The sequence below is a fragment of the Watersipora subatra genome, chromosome 7, assembly GCF_963576615.1.
Source record: "Watersipora subatra chromosome 7, tzWatSuba1.1, whole genome shotgun sequence".
Classification (NCBI taxonomy): domain Eukaryota; kingdom Metazoa; phylum Bryozoa; class Gymnolaemata; order Cheilostomatida; family Watersiporidae; genus Watersipora; species Watersipora subatra.
This window is the reverse complement of record NC_088714.1, coordinates 52,094,276-52,115,122: the sequence shown is the minus strand read 5'-3', so window position 1 is coordinate 52,115,122 and position 20,847 is coordinate 52,094,276. Positions and strand designations below refer to the sequence as shown.

The 20,847-nt window shown below is 35.0% G+C and overlaps 2 protein-coding genes across 2 annotated transcripts in view; both read left to right on the top strand.

Annotated features, from left to right (window-relative positions):
- Nucleotides 1-20,847, top strand: part of LOC137401118 (cytochrome c oxidase assembly protein COX16 homolog, mitochondrial-like) — a 386,239-nt gene that overhangs the window by 273,648 nt on the left and 91,744 nt on the right. The gene's annotated exons all lie outside the window — the stretch shown is intronic.
- Nucleotides 17,075-20,754, top strand: LOC137400879 (transcription factor egl-46-like). The gene is made up of 6 exons (XM_068087222.1): nt 17,075-17,239; nt 18,359-18,482; nt 18,994-19,095; nt 19,287-19,458; nt 19,868-20,046; nt 20,645-20,754. The coding sequence occupies exons 1-6, from the start codon at nt 17,084-17,086 to the stop codon at nt 20,752-20,754; spliced, it is 843 nt and encodes a 280-aa protein (XP_067943323.1). The 5' UTR covers nt 17,075-17,083.

Below are 20,847 nucleotides of genomic sequence, written 5' to 3'. Positions count from 1 at the left end.
CCTATGACAGCTGTCACTGTGTGAGTCAAATAATCGTGAGGAATGACTTATGACAGCTGTCACTGTGTGAGTCAAATAATCGTGAGGAATGACTTATGACAGCTGTCACTGTGTGAGTCAAATAATCGTGAGGAGTGACTTATGACAGCTGTCAATGTGTGATTCAAACAATTGTCAAGAATGACTTATGACAGCTGTCACTGTGTGAGTCAAACAATCGTGAGGAATGACCTATGACAGCTGTCACTGTGTGAGTCAAACAATTGTGAGGAATAACTTATGACAGCTGTCACTGTGTGAGTCAAACATTATCCTTACTCTGACTTACTAACTAAAAAGCACCTCATCTTTAGTAGCATATAAATTATATTGATGTTAACGTGAAGCAATGCTTACAGCTCCAGACATGCTAATTGATATGCCAAGGGCCTATCACACCACTGCTGCCATCATTGTAGAAAGCAAACAACAATCATATAGAGCAAACACACCGTAACCATATTTGTCATAAGCTCGTTATGACAAGCTGATATGACATACCAACTTAATATTCCAAATTGATTTAATATAATAAATACTCGGCTCTAATCACGGTAAAGTAAACATAATTATCTCTCGTTTTGTTTGTACGGATGCAAATAGGCTTTGATGGTCGCGTTTAGGAATCAGTGTCTGTAAAAGGATGTGCTCTTTGATTAACAGCTATGAGAAATGAACATAATGGATCAATACTAAAAGTGCTGTCAGCAAAGCAGAGAGTCAGCCAACTTACACATTGATATGAACTTTCCCCTAAAAGCTTGCATATATAGAAGTTGACATACTATTCCTGCATTACATGAGCAAACAGGGTCAAAACCTTTCAAATACTTTTAAAATAACTATCTATCAGGTGTATGTCTATTTAATGTAAATTTATAAAAAGTCCAAATATTGGAGATGAGTAACAAAAACATTATTTGTAATAATTGCAGTTAGATAAATGTTTATGTCAAATCGAACCACTCTTACACGCCTACACGATTACTGCATTGTCATATGCCGATATGTGAACAAACCATTCATGTAAATAAATTCTGAATATTAAATACGGTTCTAAAATAGATGCATATAAATAAATATATATATATATATATATATATATATATTATGTTATATATGTAGTGTCTATATAACATAAGTGTTTATATATACTCTATATAATGTATAAGTAAATATCTATATATATAACTATTAGTTTTGCTATTCGGTGTGGCCCGGGTATTAAAATCAGCTTATAAACAATGAGAAATAATGAAAGTTGGCTGCCACTTGCTATTCGACTGGCACATTGCCAATGAACAATTTGAGTAAGCTTACTAATAAGAGCTACCCCTCTCTGTGACGTTATGCCATCACTTTATGTCGTGACCATAAGTGGTAGCGTATTTGCTCCCATATAGCGACATATATCCCCTAAATGCATCAAACATGTGTGGCTGAGTTGGTAAGGCATCGGACTGGTGAACAGGAGGATCTGAGATCAAATCTCTTGTGGTACGGTTTCTTTATAAAAAGTTTTTAATAGCTATAGCTGGAATTTTATATATATAACATATTTATAAAATTATATAAATAAATACACATATATATGTATATATGTATATATATACATATATATATGTATATATATATATATATATTTCTCAAAGCCCGTCTGTTGGAAATCCGGCTATAGCTATTATTAGAACAGCTGAGCTGGACAACAATACAGACTCAAAGTCATGGCTTACCATCATTGGAAGCCTAACCTTATTAACTAGCTTAGTGGAGTTCTTAGCTTAGTGGAGTTTTTAGCTTAATGGAGTTGCCAGGCTACTAACTTGAAAGTTAGAGTTGTTTGACAAAGTTTTAAAACCTTTACAGTTGTTCTTATTTTTCTCTTAATTTATTTCAACTACACGGCACACTTCTTTCATGATTTGCACTTTGAAAGTTATAATGGCAAATGTTGTTATATGTTAAACACAAATCAATTTTCTGTCCAAAGACTCTTCTATTACACATGGGCAACGCCGAGTGGCACAGCTAATATATATATATATATATGTTGATAGATATATATATGTTGATATATATCTATATATATATATATATATATATATATATATATATATCAACATATATATATCTATCAACATATATATATATCTTATATATATATATAGATATATATCAACATATATATATATATATATCTATCAACATATATATATATCTTATATATATATATCTTATATATATCTATCAAAATATATATATGCATATTTATATGTTAATTACTGTAAAGATCTATATATTCACATGTTTAATATACATGCATATTTTCATGCATATATATATACATGCATATATATGCATATATGTATGTATATATATGTACATATATATATATATATATATATATATATATATATATATATATATATATATATATATATATATATATATATATATATATATATATATATATATACATGTATATATATGCATATATAAATACATTAGTATATATGTATATATATGCGTATACATGTGTATATATATGTGTATATAGTATAGATCTATATATATGTGTATATAATATATATGCATATATTATATACATTTATGCATATACACATCTAAATATATGTCTATGTACCTCTAAATGTATCCTCTGGTTGCATCAAGCATTTATCCATATACACACAAATCATGAACATGCTGACGGCATGATTGATGCAATGTTAACCTAGACACTTTCAGACACTACGTGCCAAGTCCCCATTGCATGACCATCTAGCCTGCAAGCAAAGGATGCATATCTTGAGAAAATGCCAGCCAGGTACATCGAAGCATTCGTTTTGTTTTGAAAGCTCGTGAATTCTATAATAAAGTGAGGACAGGACTGAGCCCGACCTGAGGCAGTACACAATATAGAGAGGCCTAGTTTTGACCAAAGACAGATATGGCCCGCTGGGAAGGTCTTTGCGTGACTTGGTCATATCCCAAGTCGCAGTCTAATTATAGGTGTCACGTGCAGCCGCCAGGTAGACTGGGTTACCTAAATGGGGTTTACTAGTTCAAGAAAGCCCTCTAACGTTTAAGTCATTTGCTCTACCAATCAAATTAGGCTTCCTTGTTGGATCTTTTACTTTCTGTTTAACTCCTAAACAGCTGATTTAGAATTAGGTTATAACGAAAAACCATAAACATTCACATTCTTTCAACGCCATTTTGAGCGTGTTTTTATTAGTTGGTTTTTATTGGCGACTGCCAGAAGGAGAGAATTTATCCCTAATCGTAAACGTGGGATGACCTTTACCTCTGCTTTCTGCTAAAGTACTTCAGCTGAAGGAGCTCCCTTTAGCACCTCACTGCATAGATATTCACAGACGCTGACATTTCTAAAAATCAATTCTGTATTTTCATCAAGACTGGCTTTCAATTCGTACATAAGTCTGCGCAACCAGAACGTGGCTCATCTGGTATATCTTAGGCAACTCAATATTTAATATATTAATGCCGTGTCCATCCTTCTGAAGCCACGCTATGAGAACTAGGAAAAAAAATTGCCCAGAAGAGGAATTGAACTCAGATCTTCGGATTTCTAAATATGCACAGTACTATTTCACCGCTCTACCACCTTTCCACACCTATGAATAACTGTGCACATACATATTACACATGAAGATCTCTCACTGTGCATAGAACTTCCAGCATCGTCATACTTTTAAAACGGACAAGTAGTTTGGGAGATCTTATTAACAGTTGTTATTACAAACATTGATGCCCGTGATATACCATTCAAGACATTAGAACAGATTCAGCTTTATAACCCAGGATGCAATGAAACGAATAAGTTAGTACCTTTCTGAGGCAGTAGTAATTCATATCCAAAGCAACCGTTACTAAAAGTCTACAAGTGGTTTAAAGTCAGGTAAATCTATATTTATGTCAGATTAAATCGGAGTTATTTTGAGTAAAGTTTTTATTTTTTCTACAACACTTTCCTAGCAAAACTTGTTGACATACAAACCCATCGTGTGAACATAATGTACAATTTGGCCTAGCCAATTAGGATATTGATCATTAGCTATCAATAACTGTTATACACTTTTTAGGAACAGTTCGGGGTATCACATCTCGTTGTTTGTCTGCTGATCAGCTTACGATCATAATAGAAAAATATTTGGAAAGTTGTTACAAAAATATTTGTTTAGTAGAAAATAGTATTATAATGTATATATTAATACAAAGAATACATTTATACAAAAAAGATAATAACAAAAATAATATATTATTAAAAGAATTTATAATTTGAAGAAAGTGTAAAAAAATAGTGGTGTTATGGTTAGGGACTGACATATGATTAGTAAGTCGATGGTGCGAGTTAAACAAGGACCGATGACGCTGTCAGGAAGGGCATCCAACTACAATTGCGCCTGCGCTACGTTGGTTCAAAAATCAGTCTAAAGTCTACAGACCCCACTTACAACAGTCCCCGATGCTTTCTCACAGGAATATGGAGCTATAAACAATAATGTTTTATTTTAACGAGCACAGGTTAGCCAATTAGCATTCTGCTGTGGTTGAACCTTTTTAAGATAATTTCCCAGAAAATTAACAACTTTTAGTTATGTCAATGAGATGGGGGCAGTCTTGTTGTACCACTAGCCAATTCCTCTAATCAATTTTCATGTGTTACTTCACATTTTTTCGGCCATCAGTACAATAACAACAAGCGTCTATGATCATTACAAAGGTATTCGTGTCTATTGCAAATACCTCGTGCAAAGGCTTAGCCTCATTTCATTGGTCCAATATTCGTGTGTCAGGAAATATTACTCAATCACGGCTTTGTTATCTGCAACACATCTGCCAGCCACTTGGAGTTTCTAACACCTCGAATTGTTCAAACTCATCCTCCTTTCAAAGACATTGTGAATTAATTTTATTCAATTTTTTATTGTCCTTACTTCGTGATTGCCACTCACTCTTCCACCTGAATACTTGTACACTGAACGGAGAGCCTACTGTATATCTTCTATTAATAGCCATAATAGTCCTGGTCAAGAGATTTTATATCGAGGTTAGTTTAACAGCAATCAAAATTGAGTCTTTTCAAACATATTAAGACTTGTTTTGTAAAGTTTAAAAACAGTTAATTTAATTATTTTAAAATATTTAATTTATACAAATATTTGCAGTAAGAAAGTGTAAGGAACATTTACCGATAGCAACTAATGAATCGAGTTAGAAGATGCCAGAGTTCCTACTAGACAGAGGCTGCCCCACCGTAGCCTCTCAGCACACATTGCTTTCTTCTGCTGCTAGAAATTAATACTTCATGTGAATATACTACACCATTTTGAGTATCTAAGTCTATGTGTATGGTACTGTACTGACCACATTAAGCAAGATATTCTCAACAAAAGCCATGCACTCAGAATTTGATTGCAAAAAACAAAAAGAGTGGCTTTAGAGTTATCTGCTTCAAGGATTTGTTTATTAGAGATATGAGTGGGGTGTTCCTTATAGAGGTACTCGGAGCTGCCAACAAATCGGGTAATCTCTAGCTCATGAAAGTATTTTTCAGAATAGACCTAAATATTAGACTTGCATATTGGGTACACCTACATATTAGCGGCACTTACATATTAGCTCTGCCTTCATATTAGTCGCGCCTACATAATGAGCACATGTACATGCTAGACACACTTACATTTTGGGTACACTTAAATATTAGACAAACTTACATACTGGCTCCGCCTTCCTATTAGCCACGCCTACATAATGGGCATTTCTACATGTTAGCCAAACCTAAATATTAGCAACACCTACGCACTAGCCATGCCTACCTATTGGACACACCCACTTTATTGCCACGCCCACATTTTTAGTCACACCCACACATTAGCCACGCCTACATATTAGCCATACCTACATCATAGCCCCCTCCTACACCTGGCTACAAAGGTGCTAGATTAATCACTAGTGTTTATACATGCAACCTCTTAAAGGAACTTTATATCTTTGCTAGGTCATAGCAAATGGTTACAACGATAGCAGGCGGCTCTTCTAAAACAAAGCAGTCAAAAATTAGCCAATTTGCTATAATTGCAAATCTCTAGATTGATTACAAGGTATTTACTTGATCAATAGTTTTGAAAAAGTAAAGAAAGCTAGATGGAATACGAATGATTATAAATACTATAAGCTCACTTTATGTCTATGCTGTCTATGGTGCATGTCGAGTATGGTGTCTATCATGCATATCGACTATGTTGTCTATGGTGCATATCGTCTATGCTGTCTATGGTGCATATCGACTGTGCTGTCTATGGTGCATATCGTCTATGTTGTCTATGGTGCATATCGACTGTGCTGTCTATGGTGCATATCGTCTATGTTGTCTATGGTGCATATCGACTATGTCGTCTATGGTGCATATCGACTGTGCTGTCTATGGTGCATATCGTCTATGTTGTCTATGGTGCATATCGACTGTGCTGTCTATGGTGCATATCGTCTATGTTGTCTATGGTGCATATCGACTGTGCTGTCTATGGTGCATATCGACTGTGCTGTCTATGGTGCATATCGTCTATGTTGTCTATGGTGCATATCGACTATGTTGTCTATGGTGCATATCGACTGTGCTGTCTATGGTGCATATCGTCTATGTTGTCTATGGTGCATATCGACTGTGCTGTCTATGGTGCATATCGTCTATGTTGTCTATGGTGCATATCGTCTATGTTGTCTATGGTGCATATCGACTGTGCTGTCTATGGTGCATATCGACTGTGCTGTCTATGGTGCATATCGACTAGCTCACTGATGCTTCTCCCAGAATGCTGTAAAGCAACAATGTTCTAATCTAGATGATCTAGCTCCAGCCAGTGTATAGAGGCCTAAACATAATGGCAGCAAATTTGACTAACATTTTCAGTGAGAGCTCAATGTTAGTGCAATTACCGCTATTCAAGCTTGCTTCTGAATTACCAAGTTGAAGATAAATCATTTCTAAAGAAATTCAGTATTTACCAACTAGACTGCAACATAATAAGAGAAACGTGTGCATTACATTTCATAATGCAATAGTTCAGTTGGGTTCCTACGGTAGTGCTCAAATAACACGAGTAGGGGCAGATGTTTCTCCGCTATTATACGCACGTGCCATGCTATTATTTGCGTTTCGATAAGCGTTTAACATTGTAATGGACAGAATGCTTCAAGGCTTGAGTGTCAACACAGTGAAACACTTGAGCAAGATTACGATGGATTTTCAAACATATTAGCCGTTGTTTATAGGGGAATAAGAGCGGTGATGATATGAAGCGATTGGAGGCGTTGAAGGTTTCATCATTCATGGAACAACGACATTGCAATGGCTGTTTGAAGAGGTTTCAGGGACAAAGGGATGCGATGTTAGTGTTCGGAATTGCTAATAAAATTTGAGTAAATGTATTGATTCAATGGGGCAAGAGGTCAAGTTTTGGTCTCTTGTCTAGAAGCTTGCTGCGGCTGCTGAGATCATTTTCTCTCTAAATATGTTCAGCTGTAATAGTTTTTAGAACACTTAAGGGATGTGATTTAGATTCATACCAGTATATGTACTATTTATGATGCATATATGGTACATGTATGTATCCTATATAGTACATGTAAGTATCATATATGATATTGTAATAGGAAAAATATGCTTAGCATACCATTGTTATTTATTGTGCTACAAATTTGTCCCTAATATATCTTTTAGTTGGCTAATTCTCTGTCTGTCTTGTTTTTATTCAGTTATTATTCACTCAGCATATAAATCTTATTACAAGGTTTATGTGTAACACACTACATGTTTGAACTTTGAACTGAGCAACCGGGTTCTGCTGTGTGAACTTATAAACTTCAACAATTGCTTTGTATGACTCAAAATTAAAAGAGTGTGATTTATTAGTTTATCATTTAACTCTGGCTTTATTTATAACAATCAAAACTTCCAGAGTCACTTCGTCCAGTTATAGTTTAAAAGTCTCAATGCCCTACATAACAATTATCTTCAACGGTATAAAAGAATTGAACATTTATTTTCCAAATAAAATATAATTTATAAAATTAGTTGAACACTCAATTTAAATTTAAAACATCTCCCTCTAGTGTTTTCCATCTGAGGTTTTAATAACCTGGTATTAACACAAAACACTTACTTGTGAGTATGTAAGTTCTGTGCTCTCCACTTCAGTCTCGTTAAAGCGCTGGCAAACGACTGATGAGCTGGAGCACAAGTTGGTCATTTTATACTAAAAGTAACGGATGTTTTTTTAGACTTGTGCAAGTCAGATTAGGACCTATTTCTTCGGCCGCAAGCCGATTATTTTTGACGTAGGTACCAGTTCTGATCGGACACAAGTTGGCTCCAAAATCGGATTTATGCGGCAAATTTAATCAGCTCTGATCCGCACAAATCCTGAGCAATTCCATTGTCAGCGATTTCTAAATCAGTTTAGGCGGTCATTCATACCAGCTAAGACTGTTGAGCAATCTACTTTTCTGACCACAAGAAGAGCTTGCCCACTGGTCACATAGATACACTATCTATGTGTCTAAATAGCATGAACCTCATTTTTCATACTGTTTAGTGAGTGCACTTCAATATTGTACCAAGTTATGTATATGGGTCTCATGCATTGTCAGTTAACCTAACAATGATGATCATATATTGATAGATACCTCTGTCTCTATGAGCTCTGTAGATCACTGTCAGTATGCCTATCAGTGACCTACAGACCCACAGAGCTTATAATATGTATATGTATCATATATAATACATTTATGTACCACATATTATGCATATATGGTATATGTATATACCATATATGCACCAATATGTACCATTCATGTATCTACTTCATATGAACCATTTACGTACCACATATGGCTCATATATGGTGCATATATGTACCTTGTGTCTACATACATGTAAATGCAAAATAAATTGTGTATTTATGGTTTATATGTGTACCATATATATTGTATATGTTGTTTATAATTGTGGCCATAATTAAGACCTAGTATATCATATATTTATTGAGTTGTACTGCTGCCAACTATAAAACATATTATTAACAACTTTATTGTATAATAACTATATTTTAGTTGGTATCGGATAATGAAGGTCATACTTGGTGCAACCGTGAACGCAGCAAAAGCAGTGTGTAGTTGGTTTTGCAATTACAAAGATATTACAATTTGCAATAAAAGATATAAATCTTACAAAAAAGATGTAGTCCAGCTGGGCTTGAACTCCCAACCTTCTGATCCAAGGCTTTAAATCCAGTTACTGGACTACTTGCCAATAAAAGCAGCAACACTTGAAATATAATAAAATGGTCTACGCTACACATAGGAATCGCTCACAAATTCCAAAATATGACAATCTTCACTATATTACAAGTCGTGTTAGTCTGTTCGGCCATCCGTCTAAAGCCAGAGTTGGTGGCCGAAGGCTGGAGTGAAAGATTGCTTTTTTGGGCTTCGAACACTTGACATTCACGTAAACTGCCTGAAACTCGGTCACCTAGGGTACTCATAGTAGAATAATAACCTTCTCAATTTGTTACCTTTTGAAAATTGATCTACTAAAATAAATATTATAGCTGTTCTGTCTTGTTCAACTACTGTAAAACCTTCAGAGAATTTAAGACTCTAGCTTGAGAAGATCTATGATGGCGCTCAATTAAGCCTTTCTAGAGAGTGACTGTGAGTAGAAAGATTTCTCCCTGCAAAACCATTTTCTGCCAACACTTATCAAGTGTACATCAATTTCAGCATCAATAAAACCAGAAGAAACGCACGGCAATGTAAGAGAGAACATAATTATGAATTTCATGATGAAAAGAATCGCTAAGCGCTGTGTATGTTTGATCTTTGCTAGCTCAAACTTGAGATTTAATGAGAATTTATAGATTTTTACAGAAGTTATGCATTATTGAATATTCTCAGTTTGAAGATTGTTGGAAATAATTTGTTTCTCCGTATGATAGAGATCTTTAATGTCTCCCTGAATTGTCTATGGAATAAAGCTAATTAAGAGAAAGTGTTTCTCAGTCACTGTCTATGGTGAAAACGCTCATAGATTTAAGAGCGTCGATTACGTAGATAGAAAGCCATCTCCTTTTTCAGCACCATGCCCTGTGTCCTGTCCAGCAGCATGGCTCTCTCCAATTTCCTATAACCATGACTGGCAGGTTTCAACAAGGGTTTGCTATTGCCTTCTGTTGGGTGATTTTATTGAGACATAATCTCTACCGTTTTTACTATCTCTGAAAGTCATCTACCTAACTTTACAAACAGGTTGCAAGCCGTAAAAAAGACAGTATTTGTCTGTCATACGTACCTAAAGGTTTACCCAAGCAATCACTGTTGGTGTGCTGAGAGTGTTTCAACTGATAGCCTTTCTGACAGTTGTTAGCATTTTAACCACTTGGATTTTAACACTATATACCTTCTGTAACTATGTTTATGTCTAGGTATATATAACTCTATATACCTCTTGTAACTATGTTTATGTCTAGGTATATATAACTCTATATACCTCCTGTATTTACGTTTAGACATACATTGTATGTGGCTTTATTTACTAGCTATTTTATGTCTGAGTGTTTATTATCTTGTCTACTCTTTTTATTCTATATGTGAACAAATCTATTTACCTGCTATTGCTGTAGTTGGTCATGAATAATTTCCCTTTAGATTTAGTTAAAAATTAGAAACTTCAGAGAGATTCGCAGGATGTGTCCAGAGAGATTCACAAGATGTGTCCAGAGAGATTCACAGGATGTGTCCAGAGAGATTCACAGGATGTGTCCAGAGAGATTCACAGGATGTGTCCAGAGAGATTCACAGGATGTGTCCAGAGAGATTCACAGGAAGTGTCCATAGTAATAATGACAAACAACGTCGATAAAGATGTTATGTAGAGCAAAGTTAAAAAAGGTGGTTGCCTATTTGTGAGATTTTAAAGAATTACACATTTTCACCTTTCAGTTTTTGCTAAAACCCTTCTTAGATTTATCTCCCCTGTCCTGTCATTTTCTCGAAACTAAGTTTGAAAGCTGCTGCCTTCACAATTTCAGATCTGATAATGTATCAATTCAAGTAAGATGCTATGATAAGAGATTTAAACAGTCGGCCTGTTTTATATTTTTAGAAATAGAAAAATTTTGCTTTTCTTGTTGATATTGAAAATTTTTTATTTATTACAAACTGCTAAAATTCAATCAGTAAATTGACTGGAAATGGTATGTAACGACGGTCACAAAAACCAACATTACTAAAATATTTAGTAATATATAAATAAAAGCAATTATATGCATTAAATGCATGGTATAGTAGCAGAATATAAGAATGTTCACCAATATTAGTATTACATCAATACACCATTATTAAGTGGTGACAAGTGACAGGTGGTGACAGATAAAAGTGTACACAAAGGCGTTGAACGTAAGAAATAGAGTTAATGTTGATGAGCACAAAACTACAGCGATTTAGCTTCTGTCTATATTATATATTTCAAACTAAAACAGAGTTGTCTAAGCTGTAACCAAGTTATTAAATCTGTAAGCATCGGTACTTCTTAATGTCACTCATTTTGGTAAACTAGATAGCTGTTATTCACACTAAATGGTAGCGGGTAGACAAGTGCCCTGCAGAATTGGTGCGTGTAGAGTGTGAGCAACCCCTCCAAATCTAATACAGTGTCTACTCAGCTTCCCGCAAGCAGAGGCTGTGTGGGTGTTTTTAAGAGCATTGTTGCAGTGGAACAATTTAAGGTTTGATGTCACTCCAGTCACCACCAATGGCTTTCTTGGTAATTGATCCCAAACTTGTGGTTTTTAGGTTGGGCATAGTAGATCATTAGGCTATGGCTAAAAAATTAGTATAGACTATCGAAATGCAGGTTTTGTCTGACAGTTTTATCAGCAAAATATGCCACCATGTTCAGGTTTGGTTTGATAGTGTTTCGCCGTGTATGTTGCATACATAGCTCGATGGAGTAAACCATGTTGAAAACTGACATTTTATTGCGGTCAATGTAAAACACCGTATTTGATAAAATTCTTCTTAATCTATTGATAAAATCAAGAAAAACTAAACAAACACAAGTAACAGTGCAAAATGATTAATTTTTAAGAAGCAAATGATAGTCTGCTTCTGTAAACGAACTGCTAGAAATAGAAATGTAAGCTATGTAAATTGTTTCCAGTTTAAAATAAATCACTGAAAATGTGACCTTAGTTTAATATTTGAATTGCTTGCAAATTCTTTCAACTTCGATAATAAGTTGGAATGAAAATTTAGCAAATGAAATAGTTTGCCGTGAACAGTATTTGATGCCGAAGGTTCTGTAGAAACTGTGAAATTTAAAAAGCTTTTAATTAGAAATTTGTTATATCAACTTCTAACTATTAGAGGTTGATACTATATTTATCTAACTATCAAGATAACCTTCAAAAAAATTAGCGAGTTAGAACTGAAATTAATATAAGCTAAAAAAGTCATTCTAATGTCAAACGACAATTGAAAGCAATTGTCATGGAAAAGCAGTAAATCAGTTTGGATCAAATGACTTGTTTATTGCACTTTTATGAAAGTACATCAAAAATATCCAAGCTTGAGTTATCAGTATGCAAAAAGTAATGAAAATAAGACTAAAGTATTTGTAAAATAACACAGCGTAACGTCCAAATTCTACATTAATGAAGCCAACTTCTGAAGCAGACCCTTGTAAAAGTATCATAGGAGTCGCGAGTACATAATGCATGCCGTAACTGTGGCTGGATGCCTTCTCAGCTGCTCCATTGACCTTAGATCAGCGGCGTGATTGTTTCATAAAATGCTCATTCAATCGTGAAAGCCTGTCTTCGGCAAACAAAGCGATCCTCGCAAATAAAGTCAAGAAAAATAAACGGTGATGCTTAATAGCTAGTAAAGAGGGAGAGAGAACAAAAGGGCAGCGATTGAGATGTTCAACTTGAAAGAAATCCTTTTCATCAATCGCCACATGGATGGCTATCATGCCAACTCATCACGGAGTGTAAATATTGTATGCGTGAATGAACCTTCTGTCTACTGGTGAACGACTTTGCTCAAACCTGATTGGGCGAGAGAAAAAATAATTTAAAAAATTTAGTGACAGCCAATAACAATGATAATGTTTAAGATCCTGATCACACACTAGCTAAGTTCAAAACCACAATAGTTTAGCAGCCAAAGTATCTCATTAGAGAGTTTAAAATTTACCTTTTTTTCTTGTTTTGTATAATGATTCTTGTATAGCATAATTTGTGAAACATTTATGCTTGAAATAAAATTATTGCCAATAAAGGAGCGAATATAAAAATATAAACCTTAGTGTACTTACATTTTGATTTCAAGCTATCTGACTAAAGACAATGTTAATAACGTTCTTTCACCAGCAGACACTAGACAGATCTAGATGCTCGGTCTATTTATAAATTACCAACATTTAGCCTGTTGTTCAGGATTTTTTCCATTTTCAATTAGACACCCATCAGCACACGTGAAGATTTTCAACACTACTTGCTACACCCCTTTTACAGCAACAATCCATGAAAGCTTTCATTGAGGACAATCGTCCTTAATGTTAATAATCCGTTAGGTTTTTAAGAGACTCGTCCTCAAAAACCAGACAAAGTTTAGAACCTACATGTCTTTGACAGCCTCGATGAAGGCATGGAACGTACGTGTGTGAGGTTTAAACAAAATCGTTCAGAAAGACAAGGAATAGCATAGAATTTATGCAGACTAACAGACAGACAGACAATAACACAGTGGAGTTTATTATTGGAGATTGTTCTAAATGTCTTAAGATTAAGGATGCTTATATAGTAACATAACGATGCTGCCAAAATTCCAAAATTTTTTGTAATTTTCATGACCGTAAAAAGACAAATCAGTTGAAGACAAATATCAAACATTAAAACCAATGATAAAAAATAGTGTATTTTTTAATGTTTTTATGATCTGGTTTTCCTTTGTATCAAGTTGAGACAGTCTGTAAAGAGAAGGCCAATAGCTGGCAAGACCAAGCACCTCCATAGATTCTGAATTGCTGTTAGATGTATGCATTGTCATTCATGATGGCACTGAGCCGGATATACCTTCCTTCCCAATATTGTTTTCATGCTTTTATTTAAAACTCAATTACAACTTTGTAATATTAGAATCAAAGTATAAATTATGTTTTGTTCTTCCCTCGGGTATGATTAGCCGAATCCATCAACAGCAAGTGATGTGACTGTCATTAAAGTGAGCTAATGTCTTTTTTCATGCATTTGCCTGATCCCGGAAGGAGAACCAAATATTGCCCTGTTTAGATATTGAAACGCATGTGCGCTGAGGGACCAGATGCTAAAGAAAAATTTACAGGAGTTTTGCAAAGCAACAGTTACTGAGTGTACGATTAGTTTGAAAACTTAGCTTTTGCGAAGCGACTTTGGAACATTTAGAAATAACCTACCTTGACCAAATAACCATGTTTATAATCATACCTAGAGCACTATATAATGTATACAGTCTAGATATATTACTCAGGTATCATTCTACCCACTGCCTAGAAGAGGCATTGGGTAGAGTGATGGAGTGGGTGGAGGAAGAAATCCAGTCGAACTAAATACCGGTAAGTTATTGAAACCCATGAATTAATTTAAGCTCTGGCTCCTAAAGGCTGGTTCACACAATGCAGCACTTCGGTGAGGGTTATTGGCTGTTGCCGATTGCTTAATCTATTCTTTCCTTTATTCATTTTTTCCCTTCTTTCCTTTTTTCATCATTTCAGCCGCCACATTTCATAATGAGAACGATGGTCACGGACTGTTTGCCGATATAGATGCGGATGGGATTATGATAGTGTGAATAACGTTATCACAAAACAATCACCCAAGTATTGTAGAATTAATGCTGACATACTGCGTTATTATGTAACCTAGCCTTTAGATATACTGTTGTTACGTAGTTGGCCGCCGGCCATGCAATTTGGGAAATCTTTACTCAAACTACTAATGAGGAAAGTCTCCCAAAATTTTAAAATATAGGCAAAGGTGAAGGACAATGAGTAGTTTTGATTTTAAGTGTTAAATATTGCGAGTATATTATCCTTAGCTCGTTTGCTATTGTAATGATGTATTTTTCATTCGTACTATTTTTTTAGCTAATGGTTATTCGGTCTTTTGTTAAGGATTATGAAATGCTGTCAAGGGTAAAACTGTTCTACAAACTAAAGAGCACCCATTTTTACCTGAACTGGCCTACTAGAGATTATTATGTGTGAACATAATGGTGGTTTGCTCCTAGCTACTACCATCACGATCAAACAAATGCATAATTGCGCACAAAAAATGTGAGAAAAAAGCGTAACGGCGCTTGTGACTAAAGTTCCCCAAAAATGACATTGGTTTCCATTGATAATACAACGGTTAGCAGTATGCTGGCTTGCCTTAGACGAAGTCCTGTAACAATACTAATTCATTGATGTAAATATTTACTAGGCTACTCTACGAAAACGATGTTGTCGACAACAACGAAAAGAAACATTTGTATTCATCCTTCCACACATATGACAAACATCATTTTCTATTCTGTGGCACCAACATACTTCATCCACCATCATATGTTTTAGTTTATGAAATTTCTGTCGCTACAATCTACAATTCGCTATCCTGACTCCTCCACAGTACGAATAGATTACCAACTTTTAGAACACTTGTTAAGCTCACTCAATAGCTCCTGATTTCTGTTCTTTTGTTTTTCTTTCCTTTGGCAAGTAATACAAAGCATCATTTTGTTGATGACTAATATTGCCAACAGAAGGTTAACATACACACCTCTAACCATTTTAATCTTTTGGTAAACTGACAAGCAAAGTTAATTTAGAAGGTCTGTTCTTCAAGCACATTTTGTGACCAATTATAGAAAATACATCGCAACAAATGAGTTTAAATAAAAATATCACCTTTTTTCCAATAAAGTTACATAATCAACACGAATGTTATCCACTCTAATCACTTGCTCTATAACCAGCCTAGAAAGTGCTAGCCTATAATTGACAAGGTGCAACAAGTGGAGCCGTGTATTATAAAAAGGGATTAGATAGTGAAGCGTGCCACCAGCGGCAAGTGACTCGCGGGCGCGTGTGCTCTCAAAAGAATGTGCCAATAAGCAAACAAATCCCATTGGTCGACTGGACACAGCTGCTAATGAGGTGACAAGCAGCACGATGAAAAGCATCCTACAGCACTCGGTATCTCGTAGCCAGGTAGGTCACCAGTGTCTAGCCAGTGTCTACCAGTTATTCACTTTATGTCTATTCCAATCTGTTTAATTTAAATTCGTTTTAGTTGTGCTATACACTTTGTTTTTCAGTTAGGAACCTAGAAAGTATTTTGTTGTTTTTCATTCAGCATAATTTGGTGATGCTGTACGTGGACTTGCCCTTGGTAAAAAAGTTTTTTGTTTGCTATAATATGGTTTTGATTTCAGACAAAAATTTTAAATCTATAGATGCTAAATACAATATACACAACTTTACGATCTCTTACACTAACATATACTAAACACCGTTTTGTAACTTTTGTAGAAAGTTTTTATTTCTAACCAAATATTTTTGTTACACATTGTGATTTAGTCCGTTTTAGAAAACTGCATTTTAAAAAAAATTGCTCTCTGAGGTTATATTTTGCCATTTACTAGATGGTTGTGCTAGAAAAAAGTTTTATTTCTGGCAAGTTTCAATTTTGAGTTCAAAACTGTGATGCGTCTTATTTATCCACGTTTCGGCAAAAAAAGAGCAAGACTTTTTTTACTCTGCTATTAAATTGTGAATTCTACATTAAAAATTGCATAGCTGCAGATACAAAATATATTTTAGAACAAACACAGCATGACGAATGCATCAACAAAGCCACCTGCTGACCTCATCATACCTCGACTAGCTAGCATGGGGAGTCCTGACACTCTGAAGCACCCGCTGATTGGCCATCAGATGTTAAATCCGCTGCTGACGCCTTCAAGGCTAAACTTACAAGGTTGTCAGCAAACTTACCAAATGAATATGCTGCTTCAACAGTTTCTCATGAGGGCAGCCATGATGAGCCAACAGCAGTTCGCTTTCAGTCAGCCAACAGACATTCCATCATTCGTGAGTCACTCTATCCTGTCTCTAGGTTAGCTTTTGACCAGCTGCAAACACCTATTTGTAAGTGTCTCATGGAACCCACCCAGTAATGTTTGATTTTATCAACAAAACATAATATTTTTATGCTTTATGTTATGTTATTTATGATGTCGGTGTATATTTACATGCAATATTATTGCATGTAAATTGTTTAAAATTACGCAAAATTTAAAAAAAAGTTTGGATTGGTGATTTTACACTTTGGAGTTTTTAGTCTTATATTAAAAACACCACGAAATAGCTTGGTGACGGAAACCACTGGGTTGAACAACATTTTGATCATCTAGCTGCTATTGTCTAATTGTTGTTTATTTTCACTTTATGTTCAAATCTTTTCTTTAAAATAGATTTATTTAATAATAAATTTTTGTGCAGAAACTTTTCTCTAAAATGAAATCAAAACATATAAAATATATTGAAACTTGATACAAATTAACCTGCCTGTTCTGCTAGCAATAGGTAATGAATAAGGAACTACAAGACTGATTTTGTAAAATTTAATTCTTACCAGATTTCACAAACAAAAATTTTTTTTTGGAAATCTTTGCTTAGGTAGCTAAACCTTGTCAACGCTTTATAAAATTATAATATTGAAATTGTATCTATGCTTTGCCCTGGTTTAAGGGGCATACGCATAGTTCAGCATGTGATATAAAAAGATGAAAGGGCTGGAAGAAAGAGGGATCTCTTTCAGTATCTATGTTTGATAGAGCTCTTTGCCTACAGTAATAGACACATTCTGTAATCCCAGTTGGTTTCAATGCTTGTGAAATTCACGTATTCCTTTGTATAATTATCATGAACACATAATGTCACACATAAAAAGGCTTGTTACGAAATTAAGCGTGGCAGAGTTGATATATTTGAATTCGGAATTCTAAGAATAAGCAATGACACACCCAATCAAATCATTTTGCAATATTAGAACTAAATAATTAGCGGTCGATGTCTATGGTGTCTATTAAAAAGCGAAGAAGTCACTATAAAGATACCTAGGTAGGAAGATTGCGCATCAAAACAGTTAGTTTTTTCGAGTCATTCTGAGCAACGCAAACTATGAACTGCTGTTATCTGTACTTGAAGTACGGAGGGATGCACACAAGTAAGACAGCCATGATTCCTCATAGCCTTAGCTACGGAGTTCAACAGAAAGGGGTGACCATACCGAACAGCCTACTCACTCCGCCATTAAGCGAACCAAACGGAGGTATTTCAACTAGCCGTGTACTAGACCTGTCATAACAAACTCTCTGACTGATTGGACAGAAAGATCAAAGAAAAAAATCAAATGAAATCGCCGAAGCTGTTAGTGTTCCTTTGTACAATTTCTGGTAGCCTCGCAGTTTTTGGATGGAATGACAAGCAAACTAGCCCTATCTATTTTTATACAGCTCATGCTATCACTCACTCTCCTCTGCAACTATTGATATCACTCACTCTACATGGATTACTTTTTTCTATAAATTTAGAACTCGCTCTATTATCCTGATTCATCATTATAGATGTTGTTATATTATAATATAATTTTATCATATTAATATTGTATTATAATATTAATATATTATAACATAAACATTATAAAAAAGGGAGATCCATACTGGTATATTAGATAATATTCTATTATAATATAATTAACTCATATACCGGTATGGATCTCACTCTATATGAAGTATCTACAACAACATTTGGTAAGTTGTTATATATCCTAAATGTTTTAGGTTCAAGTACTGGCAATCCCTCACCTCCAACTTTTGCAAATGTGCCAACACCAGAAGTGTATAAGGATGCAGCAGCGACTGGACAGAAGCGGCAGCATAAATGTAAGAACGTATTAACAGCCTTAAACATAAAACAACAACAGAATAGCTTTGTTGTAACAGTTGTGGTCCACAGGCCAAGGATAGCATGTGATATGTCTTATAGATTTCATTGCCGATATTAATAACAAATAATTCTTAGAATGGGATCAGGACCGCATCCCGTATTTAAATATATTTCTTTGTATGTTTAGCTCAGAATTTGAAGCAGAAGAAGGAATGCAAGCGGCTTAAGACAGGTAAAAAACAGAGTCAATGTGAACAGTCACCGATCTCTGGGATAATGATAAAAAGAGTGAGCAGGGATGCACAGGCAGCAGCAACAGAAGAAGCCAGTAGTCCAACCAATGGAGATATTGAGTCCAAGTATGTATGCATAGAACTAAAAGCTGGTGATGACTTAGCATGTCATCAAGGAAAGATAACTCTTGGAATATTGTTGCTAAGTGGCTACACAATGTACAAAAACTTTCAAACACTATTAATCCCTTCAGTGATGAAGGTATTATCACTTTAGGATTGTATGCTCTTCCTGCCCATCTGTTTTTGGAAAGTATGTATGTGTGCAAAGTAGTTAAAACTGTATGTACGTATGTATCGAAGTATGCATGCAAAGTCGTTTGGTGATGACTTGTCACGCCATCATGGAAAGATAACTCTTAAATCTATTTTTTGTACGTATCAACTAGATGTTCTCTAAACCTATAAAACAAAATTATTTAGATTATTTTAAGCTGTCAAACTTCAACCGTAAAGCAACATGTCTGCTTGACAGGTACAATGTGGTTGACAAATCAGAGGAGTCAAAAAAGATGCTTTCAAGAATACAAAATGTAATTGGTGATTATGTGTGTCGGTTGTGCGAGACAAAGTTTGCTGATGTCTACCATCTAGCCGAGCATAGATGTCCTAGCATTATCTACATAGACTACAAGTGTCCAGAGTGTTTCAAAGGTAAACAAGTTAAATAATTTTGGCCAATTTTAGATTCATTTCAGTATTTTGAACATGTTGGTGTTTCAATACATGCTCTAGTGTAAAATACATTTTGATACCTTGAGCATTTAAATTTATGGTGATCAAATAGCAAGATTGGAGCTTTCCATCTGTTTCCAACTCTGACCGATTATCCCCAAAGTGAAATCACTGACCCCGCCATAAAATGGGAACACATTACTAAGATTTGTTCTTAAAATATCTCATGATACATCTATGAAAAGGACCTTTCACAAATCTCTGCGCATCTTTTGTCAACCAGCAGCAAAATTTACACAAATTGGAGTTGTCCTACTACTGAAGCATATGGAAGCAACCTCTAATTCTCAAGTTTGCTTCTCAGTTGCTTGCAACTCTGCCTATCCTAGATTGAAAACAACATAACAGCTTTATCAACAGCACTTGCACTAAAATAGATAGCAGTGAAATAAATTTACCCACAAGAGTGCTTACCTCTAATTAAAGGCGACATGACCTCATCTGTCATAACCCTCCATCAGAAAGCTATCTCTCACTTACCAATGCAACTACATGTAAAATATTGTTTTTGTTACAGCATTCAGTTGTCCAGCCAACCTAGCTTCACATCGCAGGTGGCACAAGCCCAAACAGGAGCCTGAAACCAATGCGTCTGCAGTTATCTCTACAGGCGAGAAGAGAACTTGAAAGGAAGCTGTAATATTTACAGTACACGATGAACAGTATGCTGCGCTCCAGCATCTGAGCTTTTCCTCCAACCAGCATAATTAAATATTTATT